Raw genomic sequence first — 14,873 nt, forward strand, 5'->3', positions numbered from 1 at the left:
AATTCTTTTAAAAAAGAAGTCTGTGAATAGAGCTTTAAGAAGTCTTAACCTTGCAGAAAAGCAAGTTATTCTGTTTCGATTCTCCTTGCCAGCAGTTTTCTGCTGGTTAGCCTTGGTGTAGAACTTTTTTTCAGTAAATAATTCAGTCGTTCAGTAAATAAAATAAAAGTTCCGTAAATAATAGGATGGTCTTGATCTGCTTATTTGTGAATTAATTTTTTAAGTACTGATCTAGAGTTAAGAAATCAAGTTCAAATCCATCCCTCAGATGTTTATTTACTCACTGTGGGTCCCTTGGCAAGTCCCTTAAGTTCTGTTTGACTCAATTTCCTCATCTGTAAAATGGGGATAATAATAGCAACCTCCTACCTAAGTTGTTATGGGGATCAAATGAAGTAATTTTAAAGTGTTTAGCACAGTGCCTCTGATATAGTGAATGCTATAGAGATATTAGCTATTGCTATTATGATTATTATAATCCATCATGTCAAAAGTGATAGATGACTATTATCCTTATGGCTCCATATATGTATGCTGTTCTTCTGGTTATACTTCATTCCGGATTATAAACTATGCTCACCCCATTCTTTCTCAATTTCCCTTTCATAGTTTCCTACTGCAGAATAGAATTCCATGACATTATTTTACTATAGTTTGCTTAGTCATTCCTCTCTTTGCTGTTACAAAGAATGCTGCTATAAATGTTTTGCTAACCTTTAGGCCTTTTAGTCTCTAACTTCTTTTCCTCCTGACTTTTTGTCTACCTCTTGCTACCTATGTCTTGTTCTAATGAATTGGATTTTCTTCCCCATTTGTAAATTATTTATTTATTTTTTGTCGTGCAAACTACATATCCATATTGGTCATTGTCGTAAGAGAATTCTCATACAGAACACAAGCCCCCAAACAAAAGTCTAAATATACGGATGTAAAAATAATATGCTGTGGTCCTCAGCTATCTGATTCCAATAGTTCTTTCTCTGGAAATTGTTCAGAAAAATTGTCTGTCTTCAGAATTGACCTAGATCATTGCTGAGAGTAGCCAAGTTTTCACACCTTACAATATTACAGCTATTGTATGTAATGTCATGTCTAACTCTTTGAGCACCCATATAGCATACCATCTGTGGGGTTTTCTTACCAACGGTAGTAGAATGGTTTGCTATTTCCTTTTCCAGTGGTTTAAAGCAAACAAAGGTTGTATCTTGCCCAGGCTCTCATAGTTAGGAAGTGTCTCAGGCTAGATTTGAACTCAGGTCTTCCTGATTCCAGACCTGGTGCTCTATCCACTAAGCCCATGTTGGCAAAGATGTGGCATGTGTGCCCCAGCATGCTGGAGGGGGCTGCTTCATTCCCTGCCCCCCCCACCATGCTGAGGACATTTTTTGCATACCCTGTCCCTCTGCCCAGCAGATCATTGAGAGCACTTTCTCCCTTCGCTCTCTGGAGTAATGTGGTGGCTCACAGGGAGCTTGAAGATACACAGTTTGGGCACGTGATCTCTACAAAGTTTGCCAGTGCTGCACTAAGCCATCCACTTGCCCCTCCTACCACAAATTTACAGCACTGAATAGCCATCCTTGCCCAGTTTATGCCTTCCAACTTGATGAGGTAACCACTTCACCCTACCTTGGAAACACTTTAAGCATCTAAACCTATAAGGTCTTCCCTTTGCGACCCTGCAAGTGGTTTTCCTCCTAGTTATTTGACCACTCCTACATGTCCCTTATTGATTCTTCTTCATGCCAGGCCCCTTGTTCTTGGCTCCCTTTTTCTGCCTTTACATTTTATTGCTTCATGATTTCATCATTTCTCGTGGATTACATTTTTATCTCTATTAAGTCTTTCCCCAGATCTATATTTGCAGTCTGCGTTTTCCTTCTGAGCTCCAGCTTTGTATCATCAATTGCCTTTTGGGCATTTAATATTTAAAACTCAACCTGTCCAAAGGAGAACCCATTATTTTTCCCCCAAAACCTTTTTTTGTCCCACTATTAATCATGGTGTTATTCTCCTAGTCACCCAAATTTGCAAGCCTACTGTCGTCTTTGCTACTCACTCATTCTGCCCACATATCCTTATCTTATTGTTTATTATTATTATTATTATTATAGGCTTATTACTTCATCCACTATAGCATTTCTCTTCAGTTTCCTCTCTCCTTACACCACCGTAACTCTAGTTCAAGCCGTTATCACATCCTGCTTGAACCACTTCAGTAGTCTTCTATCCAACCAATCAACTTGCTTTCATTCTTTTCCCTCTCTAGTCTATCCTTCACTTAGCCACCAAAATGATTTTTTTCTAAAGCTTAGGTTCATTCAATAAATTCCTTTTATCTCCATGATAAAATTTCAACTCCTTTGTTTTTTAAAAGGTCTTAATAACCCGGTCCCTTACTTCCCAGTTTTTGATTTAAGAGATCATATGAACCTATTTGCATTTTGTAAAAGGGGATCTAAAAGCACACTAGCCAAAGGAAGCTAAACACCTTAAAAGATGGTATAGACGGTTGGCTAGGGTTTTATGTAACCTGGCTGGTTAAGGGGTCCTCCCCAAAAGCAGAGTGCTAGCCTGAGAGAAAGAGGTTAAATGATGGTTGAATGGGACTTGGCTCAACCCAATCGAAGTAAACCTTCTTTCTTCAGCATAAACCCAAAACTGTTTCCCCTTTTGTGATTTTGCTTGATGAATTTGACTGCTTCTTAGGTATTAAATTTATTGTGTATGCAGTGAACAAGGATAGGGTCAGGAAAGGGGATAAAGGTTTCCCTGAACTACAGAAACAAGTACCGATGGCGCCTGTTTGAATTCTCCTCTCTACCTAGAGGCTTTCTATGCTGTCTTCACTGGGCTAATTCACAAAAGGAATAAGTCTCTGGATATTATGTGAAGCTGATGGGAAATCAGGAACTAGGAATGACTCTGTCCACCTCAGGGAAATAACCTCTGAGGGTAACCTCAGCAGTTCAAATCTGCTTCCTTGTTGGTCTTGTTCTTCTAGGGACAGGAAAGATTTCTGAACTTTGTAGATCTCAGGTTTGATACGGAAGTCCTTGGCTCCTCTCCTCTGGCAGTTGAACTTTTCCACCTCCATCCGTCCTTCAAGATTCTAAGAATCTAAGCCAGTTCTCTCCTGTCAATCACTGCTCCACTGCATTCCGTGGTCCTTCCTTGCAAACACATTCCTTCTGCCAAAATATTCTCTCTCTCAACTTCCTATATGATAATTCTCCATTTTCCTTTTCTTTGTCCTCTACATCTACAGTACTGTATCACCTCACCTCTAATTCCTTGTCTTCCATCAAGATTCAGCTAACATCTTGCCTACGCCAGGAGGTCTTTCCTACTCCTCCCAGAAGATAATTCTGAGAGTGCCTTTTATTTATTCTTGTTCTTAACCTAGTTGTTTCCCTCATTAAATGTAAACTTCTTGAGGATGGACTATGTTTTTGCATTTTTTATATTTAGCATTTAGTTCTGTAAAGAATTAAATTTAGGGTTTGACTAAATATGTGAGAATTCTAAAATAATACAGTGGTCACTGGTTTGAAATATAGCTCAAGTTAAAATGACTTTTAATAGCTTTTATTTACAAGCTTTTATTTACAAGAGGTGGAAAGAATGAAAGTAAAAAAAATGCAAAAAGAGGGTAGAGAAGATGTCTAAATATTGCTCTAGTGCTCTGCTCAGCCCAGTAGGACTTGTTAATCCTCAACTGGAGGACCTGATGTTCCACTCACGTGGCTTCCTCCAAGAGGGGAAAGCATCTCCAGAATTAATCTCTCCAGAAACCAGGAAAGGAAGGCCAGCTACTCACTTACCCAAGAAACAGTCCAAGAGCCAAGGTCCCAAGTCCAAAGTTGCCTTCAAGAGGCAGTTCACCAGCTGAAGATTCAAGCCAGAGCCTCCCAGCCAAAGAAGTCCAGGACTTTTTATCGTCCTTTCCTTTCCCTTCCCCTCTTCACAGGGGCCAATCACAGCTTCCAAATTGCCGAGCACGGTCCAGGGGGGCAGTATCTGTGGGACCCACCTCTCATCCTTTGAAGGCAGCCACTCTTGTCAAAGGATTCACAAGTTTATGATTGATTGGGTTAAAAGGGTGGAGCTCTCCAAGTGACTTGTGAATTCTTTTACTTGATAACAAAGTGTTAAGTAGGGGTTTCTTAGATGGATTAACTCAAAATAGACAAAGAGAATAAAGAATTCCCTTTCACAGCTCCTAAATTGTTGTAAGTGCTTATTGACTTGAATTAGCTTAAGAATTATTCTTACACAGCTAGTCCATGCTTGTTTGTTTTAATTGATCTGTTTGCCACTTGGTGTTTTATTTTTTGAGTCCATGAGATAAGAATGATTTTTATATGTTTTAAAATTTTATATTAAAATGTATTTTTGAAATACATTTACATAAAATTCACTAAAAATGTAAAAAAACATTTTTAGCTTGCAAACTATAAAAATATAGACAATGCATTGGATTTGGCCCTCTGACTATAGTTTGCTCACTCCAGCTCTAAATTGTTGCTATAGTCTTCTGACTTGTCTACCTGCTTTCAGTTTCTTCTTTCTCCAATATATCTTTTATACAATTGATTATATAGAATTGATTTCCATGAAATATCCCTTCTTCAAAATCTTTGGCTATTTTAACCTCTAGGTGAAAATACAAAATCCTGACTGTAATGTCTCCACAATATGCCTTCGATCTACTTTTAAAATTCTTATTTCATATTATTTGTTTTCAATTATTATTTGGTCAAATCAAAGACACCTATAATTTTTTCTTGAATTATAACTATATCTTCTACTTTTCCACTAGTGGCCCTCTATATCTGGAATGTACTCTCCCTTTCCTAGCCCTAGCTTCCTTCAAAAGGAAGCATCTTCTACAGGAAGTCATTTTTGAACCCATCCCAGTTCGTGTTTTCTCTATCTTGGAATTAAATTATATTTCTTTTTTGTATAATTTTTAAAAACTTCCTGCATATGAGCTATATCCCCCTACTTATATTCCTTAAGGCTCTAGTTTGTTTTTGACTGCTTATCCCCTGTGCTTGGTCTCTACCAAACATTCTTCTGTCTCCTTTGCCATATCCCCTCTAGATGTGGCCTCTAACTGTAGAGTTGTGTCTTGTGCCCTCTTTTGTTCTCCTTCTGCATCGTTTCGCCTTTTGCAGTTTTCATACATTTAATATCATCTCTATTTAGATGACTTCCAAATCTGCCTTTCCTGCTGCATTCTCTCTGCTGATGTCTCATCTTACTTCTTCTACTGCTTTTCAGACCTCCAGTATTTGATATCCAGTAGACAGATTAAACTCACGATGTCCAAAACAGAACCCATTGTTCTTCTTCTGAAATTCTCTGCCCCCCCCCCCCAATTCTCCATCTTCCAACACCAACTTCCCAGCCCCTCCACGTTGTAATGTAGGAGTCATTCTGGATTCCTCACAGTCTTTCACCCAGCATAGCCAAGCCATTCTAATTTCATCTCTGCAACATCTCTTGAATACGGTTCCTTCTTTCCTCTGAGCTGCCACCACTCTAGTGGCGTTCCTGATCACCTCCTTCCTTCATTACTGCAGTAGCCTAAAGGCTCTCCTCACTCCAATCTATTCTCCATTCAGTCACGAAAGGGTTTGTCCTCCTTCTCCCAACCTCCATCAACTCCAGTGGCTTCCTATTTTCTCCAGGAATAAACACAGGATGCTATTTGGCAATCAAAGCCTTTTCTAATTTACTCCCATCTTATCTTTCCAATCTTGTTACACTGTATTCCCCAACACATACTTTTAGGTCCAATAACACTGGCTTTTCCTGGTGCTTATATATATTAAAAAAAAAAAATTCCATTTCTCAACTCCAGGCATTTTATGTGTCTGTCCCTAATTCCTGGAAAGCTCTCCCTCCTTCACTCTGAATACTGACCTTTCTTGAAGTCCCAACTAAACTCTACAGGAAACCTTCCCTAACTCCTCTTAATGCTAGTGCTTTTCTCTTTTCATTACTACTCATCCTGAACATAGCTTGCTTTGTATATGTTTGTTGGCACATCGTCTCTCCCTTTAGATTATAAATTCTTTGAGTGACTGGTTGTTGTTTGTTTGTTTGTTTACCTCTTTTTGTTTTCCCAGTACTTAGCACAGTGCCTGACTTAATTAACTAATTAATATTTAATTAATATTTATTGATTGAGTGAATTAATTTTTTTGAAATTTTGCATTTGGTTGCTTGGATCTCACCATCTCCTGCTGGTTCTGTGTTTTATGGATTGTTCCCATAGAAATTTTTGAGCATTAAATGTTTCTTTTGCCATTTGCACATTATCTCAGCCTTTTTTCCCCTGTGGACTAGGAATTATGAAGGCTGCTTGCTGAATCTGTCTCCTCTGCTAATGGCTTCCACATCATGAGCTATTTTGCCCTGGGGTCTGTATTACAGAAGAAAGGCTTGAAAGGGCTCAGTGCTATGTCCTTCCAGGTCTCGGTGTGGGCTGGTGCCAGGGCATGGGACTTCCAGGGGGTCTTCCGAGGTGCTCTTTTGCTGGTGTAGCCCGTGTCCTGGGATTGGAACCTAGCATAGTGGGTGGGGGTGGGAGGGCTGGTTAGCACTCCTTTGTGGGCAGTTTTGTTTCTGGCTCCCCCTTATCCCATGAAAATCAACCTCCTGCCTACCTTTCAAGTTGAGTTCGTCCAGAGACTCATCCTGCATCTTCTTGCAGTTCATTTTTGAGCCCTTTTAGTTTGAGGTGGTTTTTAAAGATTTGTTTGGAAGGATTGTCAGAGGGGTTTAGGATTTCACTGCTACTAAGCCACCATCCTAACTCTGCCCCATCCCTGAGTGAATTAATTTGGATGGAGTTTCACAGATGGTCAGTTATTTGCCGTCCCCTTTTACCATGTCATGTCTTCTCTATTATGTTTCTGCAACAATATTATATTCTTTTCCCCATTTTGTTTATATTCCTGTTGATCTCTCTAATTACTGAATTTCCTCATAGAAATATACTTAACTACTCTCCCATTCTCATCCCTGTATTGCTATTGTCTTCTGTTCCTTCTGATTATTAAACCCTTTCATGGCAACATTCCAGTCATCTTTACCATTTTTCTATATCTCAGCAATACTTATGAGGCCACTCAATTCAATACTCATTTGTTAGACTTCTACTATATGCTAAGCACAGGAGATACAAACAGTTCCTGCTCTTGAGTCTCCTACATTCTAGTAGGGGGAAAATGTGCCTGAAGATAAGACAAGATAGGCGCGAGATTTCATTGGTATTTTCTAGAACACTTTGCATAAAGAATGAAGAAAGACCTATGCAGGTCAGTACCTTCTCTTCAATTTAAACTCTCAGCACGTATAGGTTTTAGGGATTTGTCTAGGATCATACTGCCGCTCTGTGTTGGAGTCAGTACTGAAACCTACATCTCCCTGATTCTGTAGCTGACTTTGGCCATGATTCAATTGAGGTAAACTGAGGAAACCAAAGAACAAGGTATGTGATTTGTTGGCAAAACATGCAATTATAAAGAAATCAGGCACGGAGCCCATCAGCAGGCATAAGGACCCTGAAGAGAGAATTTACAAGCATTTTTATAGTAAATCACAGTTTCTTTCTTTCTTTTTTTTTTAAACTCTTACCTTCCATCTTGGAATCAATACTGTGTATTGATTCCAAGGCAGAAGAGTGGTAAGGGCTAGGCAATGGGAGTTAAGTGACTTGCCCAGGGTCACACAGCTGGGAAGTATCTGAGGCCAGATTTGAACCTAGGACCTCCCATCTCTAGGCCTGGCTCTCAATCCAATGAGCTACCCATCTGCCCCTACAGTTTCTATTTTTAAATTTAGGGACTATGCAGTGCTTGGGGATGCTAATTGGTTACATCCATCTGAATGTTGCAAATCAGTTAAAAATACAATGAGATTTAAATTCCTTTTTTTTTTCTTTTTTAAAATTTTCCATGGTTACATAATTTTTGTTGTCTTCCTCCCCTTTCCTGGAGTTAACATGCAATCCTACTGGGTTATACATATATTATAACTCAAAATCTATTTCCATATTATTCATTTTTGTAACAGAGTGATCTTTTAAAACCAAAACCCTAAATCACATACCCATATGAATAAATGGTAATTCATATTTTTTTTCTGGATTTCTATTTCCACATTTCTTTTTCTAGATGTGGATAGCATTTTTTCTCATGAGTCCCTCAGAATTGTCCTGGATCACTGCATTATTTTTAGTAGCAAAGTCAATTACATTTGATAGTTCCATAATGTTCCAGTTACTGTGTATAATGTTCTCTTGGTTCTGCTTATCTCACTCTGCATCAGTTCATGTAGAAGACTTGAATTTCTTGATATGATTTACAGAATAACTAAATTTAGCTCAGTCACAGAATTTAAGCAATTATATAAAATGTAATGATGATACAAAATGGAATTACTTTGATTTTCTCAATTCTCCCCTTTGATCCACAAATCACTATGTTAATTCAGGAATGTAAGCAAGAAGGTTGATACAAGTAGCATGATTTTCTGACTCATAAACTTTGGCGGAATCATTAAGCTGTACAAAGAATATACTATTTTCTAAATGAGCAAAATCTAAAAGTTTGGGGAGTTGTCCAGTTTTTTTCTCCCCTTCTCTGGGTATATTATAAAGCATTTAGCTGTCATTAAAAGAGAAAATGTGCTCACAAGTTCAAGGTGTTCTCCATCCATTCTGAAGACCTATAAACTGCCTCTGGCAATGCTGGTGGGTTTGGAAATGGTCTCATTTTCTGTAATAGGAAGGATTGTCCATAGGTTAAGGTTCCCCTGACATTTATGATGGCAAACCCAAAACCTGTGAGTCCTAGTAGCCTCAAAATTATTGATAGCCTTATTTTTTCCAGTCCTCCTGAGAGGAGTGAATAGGGGAACAAAAGGCCACAAATAGAAGAGCACAAAGCAAATCTAGCAAAAAACATTATGAAACAGGATGGGGTGGGGTGAGCTGGTTTCACTTGAAAACAATATATCCAGGAAGTCTTCTCTTGAATACTGTTGGAATGATCAGTAGCACTGAGAATGTACAGTTCCAAATCTGCTGAATTCTGTTGTTCTGCTAAAAATTCTTAATAGTGAAACCCTCTATTCACATTGTTCAGGCCAATCTAGTGTAACTTCCTTAACTTTCTAATCCATTTTCTTTTCCCTACTTGCTTAAACTTTCTCTTCCTTTGTTATTTCCTTCCTGAAAACTTTGATTGAAGTTCTTCAAATCTGAACCTTTCTTTTTCTTTTTTCATATTCTTATTCAATTCTTCTTTTCCATTTCAAATTGCTTACTAATTTAAGTAAAAAATAAAATTAATTTAATAAAATTAAATAAAAATTGATTTAAATAAAAAATTAGCTTGATTTTTACCAAGACAAAAACTGCAGACAATGTTAACATAATGGACATTACACAAATATAAACACTTAACACCCACCCCCCAAAAGCAAAATTGACACATAATCCCATAATGTTGGGATTAAGGTTAGTTGTCTTTCCTCATTTTTAATTTACAGTAATCCAAGGGACCAATTTGAGGTCCAAACAAATTATCATCTGAATCTCTTGTAGTTTTAGACCAAGTTTTGCATAACAATTACATGCTTCTTGATCTTTCCCTGCTCTATGAGAAGTTTCCCCTTATCCTATGCTATAAGAAATTTTTCCAGGGATGAATCTACTATTGAAATCTATTATTCCCTAAGGGGGATTCTAAACCAGTAATTTGGCTCTACCCTTTGGTATGCTAATACTGGAATCCTATTGTTCCCTTATGGGAATATTCCTGATGATTTTCTTCCCATCATTGTGGGGGATTTACCTTACCTTGGAAGAGTTGAGTTTGAAAGGGAGTCTGATCTTAGAGAAACCCTTTGAAGAGAAAGTCAAACTGTAGAACTCCAAGGGATCCCTCTGAGAGGCTACTCTTGTGCCCATTTTGATCCCTTTGTAGTTTTCAGTTGTCACATTTGAATTAGGGTTCACTGAGGAGACAAAGTCCAATCTATGAGATTTATTGGCAAGGCATGCAGTTGCAGATGAGTCAGGTACTAAGCCTTTCAGCAGTCACCTGAAGAGAGAATAACAATGGCTTTTATGGTAAAGCACTGCAACTATTTTTAGATTTAGGGACTTTCTGGTCTTCCTTAGGGATGCTGATTGGTTGCGTCCACCTGCCACCTGCGTCCTACAAGCCAATTAGATATACGATAGATAATAGGGAATTTTCTTGATGTAACAGGATGTACAGAAATAATAGCATAGGGCATAGAATTGAACTTCAGCAACTATACAAAATGGCAGCAATGATACAAAATGGTATTGATTTGATTCTCTTTCTCTGTGCATTGTACCACACTGCTTTACTTATGAAGATAAGTCAATGTAAAATCCACATCCACTAAATACCCATGATTTTGGTTGGGGGTAGAAAAGGGCAAACAGCTTGAGGGGACAAGTAATAAGAGATGGCATAAGAGATGGCACCTCACTGGAATGCAAGTAGGGGAAAAGGTAGAAAAACTGCATTCTAGACCCAAGGGACAGCATGAAGGGGGAGATGGACAGTGTGCAATGCATGTTGAGTATTTTAGCTGAATTGTAGAGTGTATGAGGATGACTGTCAGGGGTCTTTAAAGGTGGGTGGATAGTGAGAACTATAAATATCAGAGTATTTTTCCCATAAAGGCAATAAGAAATCCCTGAAGCTTCTTGAGCAGAGGAATACTGAAATGGTCAGACAAGTGCTCTAGAAAGAATGATCTTGCAAATGTAGGAACTGGAGTAGAGAGGGGAGAAAGTGAAAACAGAAAACCAATTAGGAGTCTATTGTGGCAGTCCTACTAAGATGGATAAAGACCTAGATTGTGGTCAGGTTGAAAAGCGAGAGTAACTGATGTGATTGAGGAAGGGAAGGGAAGGGGCGATTTGAGGACGATTTAAGATTACAAAAGAACCGACTAGAAGGGTGACAGTCCCCTCAGGAGGCAGAAATGGTTTGCTTTCTTTTATTAGGCCCTCTAGTTCACTTGCTTATTCCTTACATCCGGTGCATTTGTGTATAAATATCTTCAAGCTTTAACTTGGTTTCTTTTTTAGTGTTTTGTCTTCTTCTAGAACTATTTGCACTTTCTGGCATTTTTTATCCATCAAATTTTATTTGAAAAAAGTGAAATGAGTATTGATAACAATTAAATGAAAAGAGGAGATTATTTAGACTAGATTATATCAGTTGCTTTGTAGTGCTAGATAATCTAGTTTTGATATGCTGAGAGAAGGGCGGAGAAATGGGAGTTGGGAAAAAATACATGATGCCTACTAAGATAAGAAGATGGGCAGTCTTGTGGCAAAGGCCAAGTCCTCCACTGGCTGTCATACGCCAGGACACAGCAAACCAGGGAAGGATCCCCAAAGACCCCGGGAACAGAGCTGATTGAATGTTATTTGACCGGATGAAATGGAAGGCCTTCTGTAAATTAGATTAATCTTGTGGTAAATAATTCATGAGGTGACACATGACAAAATATAGCAGCAGAAGTAATCGCTCGGTAATCCTGTTGTCAAACCTGCCCTGATCTAGGCTGTCAAGGACATTTTGTGGTGATGACACAAAACAGGATGATAATCATGATGATGGTGAATGAGATTGGCCCATATTCTTATAGAGTCCAATGAAATAAGTCAAATGACATGCAAGCAGCTGTGTTCCTGGTGCCTTTGGGGATCCTTCCCTGGTTTATATGTCCTGGCAGAGAACTTCATGTCTTGCCTTCATCAGTACCAGCCCCGTTTGATAGCACCTCATTTTCGTCAAAACTTCCTTGTTCTGAGTGTAAGAGAAATCTCCTAACGCTAACCCCTGGACCTCCAGTGCCACATTTCTTACTGTCTATATTCAAAGTTCAGGATTTTGAAAACTAAATTCATTACATTCCCGTGTGCCCTTCTTTCTAACTTTCCTACATTATTGAATTGTCGCCCTCTTTTTACTCAATCAGTTGTACAACCTGGGAACCATCCTCAACTCTTCACACTCTTTCACTCCCCAAACACTCAACTTGCTGCCAGAGTCTGTTGATTCTGTCTTCATAAGACTTCTTGTACGGGCGTCCTTCATTACTGACACTGATAGCACCGCGGTGCTGACCCTGATCACCATGTCTGGACTATTACAGTGGGGAAGTCCTCTAGTGTTTAAAGGACTTCATAGCCTGCACCCTTCAAGTCTTCCTCTATCTTCCTCTTCCTCTACTCAAGTTCATATACTCTGTGGTCCAACGACACTGTGTTCCTTGTCCAGGACACTGGCCATGGCCCTCTTGTACGCCTAGAAGTCTCTCCCTTCTCATCTCCGCTTCCTGCCTTCTTGACGTTCTTCAAGCCCTAGATGAAGTTCTGTCTTCTTTAAGAGGCATTTTCTAATTTTCTTTAATGCTGATACCTCCTCTATGTTGATTGTTGCTGCTCTGTTCTGTGTATATCTTATCTGCGTGTTGTTTCTTTCATTAAACTCTGAGCTCTCTGAGAGGTGGGACTTTGTTTTGCTTTGCTTTGCATCCTTAGCACTTAACACCGTGCCTTGAATAGTATGTACTTAATGAATGCGAATTGACTTGATTTAGCTTCTCCTTTTACTTTGGACTAATGTTTTCTTTGTTATTTTTTCCTACAGGCAAACAGGTGAGCTGTCCATCTTCCATCTTTGAAAGTGACCAGCAAGTTGTGGATTCTCTGTACATTTTATATTGCTAGGGTGATTCCTGGGTTCTTTAGTGTTTGGTGAATGGTAAATCCAACCATCTTTTTGTACTTTCCATAGTTCTGTGCAGGTTGCAGTAACTTCTTTGATTTCTCGCTGTAAACACACTGTACCTGAACTCTAAGTGTTACTGATTTGTCTGAAAGAAATGCCTGATGTTTCTGAGAGAACACAGACTTGTGCATTAAACCAGAGTGGTTTGGGTCTGAAATTGAGACACTCACTTGAGTCTTGCACACTAGTGCAATCCTTTTTCTGAGAATTCCGGTTCTATAAAGCACTCGTGATTTAGCTTAAAATACTGATCAGCACCACTCAGCTACTGCCTGGAGCGAGATGGAAAATGGCCTTCCCGGGAGAGAATGATTTGAGAGAACCCCAGCAGTGCGCTTCCATGAAGCCAAGACGTGCTTTCTGAGTAGCATTGTGCAGTGAATGATTAACCTGACTTCCTTCATGGAGTGCCCAGTGGTCATTTGAATCGGAATTGTTTTCCTTACTCTCCTCAACTTGTTTGCATCATCTCTCTGCTCTGCCCATTTTGGGGTAAATTTCCTAGACTTCCCTCTAAAGGTTTGCTGTTGGTTCTCTTTGTGCACATTGATCATGTAGAATCTGAAGGCATCTGGGGGAAATCGGGGATGTCTGATTGGAGTTACCGTGTTTTCGTGCAGTTTTCTATGTATTACTACCTCTGCGTTAATTTGATTTGACTTTTGAAGCCTTAAACGATCGTATTAATAGTTGACTATTTGGAGATGTTATATTGATGGAATCGGAGAAGTAAATATCTGAAATATTCTGCAGAAATGTGACTGATTTATATTGGTAGAATGTCTGACACTGACTTCTAGAGTTTTCCAAATAAATGGTGCTGCTTCGCTTCGGCAAAGATGACCAAAAAACAAAATGATGATTATTGGAGGGACAAAGAACACCTATACTAAACCAGTGCTGATGGAGCTTTGACCTTACCGCTTTACTGGAAGAGAATTAGAATTACATCGCCAAAATCTTAAAGTAAACATATCCATTGTCCCATTACTGGCCAGGCTTATATACCAACCAGGGAAACATATATTTTAAAAAGTGCTTATAGCAGCACATTCATTTTCAGATATGGCCAGCATGTGTGTGCTTTCTCGACCATGCTCATTGGGTGGAAGGAAATGTTTTCAATCAGTTATTGGTTGGAGGGATGGCAGTGAAGCAAGAAAAAAAATTAATGACAGGAACATCAATGAAGTAGCTTTAGAAAGGGGAGATTCCTAGAGAACCACAAAGAATAGTACAGCTTTGGAACTGAATAAATTTTATATCTAAAAAAGGCCATATCTAACTGAGATTCATGGTTTCACGTACTAGTACAGTTCACTTTTTTGTTTTTTATTTAACACAAACATTCATATTTGCTGGTGTTCAGAATAACACAACATTATAAACGGTGCTGTATTTATGAAAGAGGAGATACAATTGTTTTAAACCCCAAATGATTGTACCATATTTCTTGCATCCTGGACACCCTGATTCCAAGGACGTTGAGTGATTCTAACACTATTGTACATCACGACACAGAAACTCGTGGGTTTTGTCTTCATCTTTGCCTTTGGTACTACTTTCCTTGGAAGTTTGCAAACAGCATATGGTGCCACAAGATATCGGTCACTTGAGCTCAATTTCTAAAAGATAAATGTAACACAATTTTTTTCCTGATGTTTAGTTTTATTTATATATAACCAATAGTTGTCTCTTATATTTTGTATAATTTTAAACAGCTGTAAAATTCAATTGCATATTATCTTGCAAATAAATTTTACTTTTTCCTCCCAAATAGATCTGTGGTCTTTATGTGGCAACTCCGGTGCTACTTAAACATTGACTCCTTCAATTAAATGTACACTTTGTGGTTAAATAGGAAAGAGAAAAGAAGTGTGGAAATTTAGCTAGCACTGTCTGTAACCACTCATCTAAGTCTAGACCCCCCATCACACACACACACCATATCATTCATCTGACACTAATTGCTCTTTTATCTTTTCTTGTTTCTTTTCCTATTCCTGTAAA

The 14,873-nt window shown here is 38.6% G+C and overlaps 1 protein-coding gene across 2 annotated transcripts in view; it reads left to right on the forward strand.

Moving 5' to 3' along the window:
* Nucleotides 1–13,619, forward strand: part of TMPRSS2 (transmembrane serine protease 2) — a 119,143-nt gene extending 105,524 nt beyond the window's left edge. For both annotated transcript variants that reach the window (XM_056825952.1, XM_056825951.1), the window contains exon 14: nucleotides 12,723–13,619. In XM_056825952.1, the coding sequence (XP_056681930.1) occupies nucleotides 12,723–12,734 (12 nt within the window). In that variant the 3' untranslated portion in view covers nucleotides 12,735–13,619. The remainder of the gene's footprint in view (nucleotides 1–12,722) is intronic.
* Nucleotides 13,620–14,873: the final 1,254 nt, after the last annotated feature.

The sequence above is a fragment of the Monodelphis domestica genome, chromosome 4, assembly GCF_027887165.1.
Source record: "Monodelphis domestica isolate mMonDom1 chromosome 4, mMonDom1.pri, whole genome shotgun sequence".
Lineage (NCBI taxonomy): Eukaryota > Metazoa > Chordata > Mammalia > Didelphimorphia > Didelphidae > Monodelphis > Monodelphis domestica.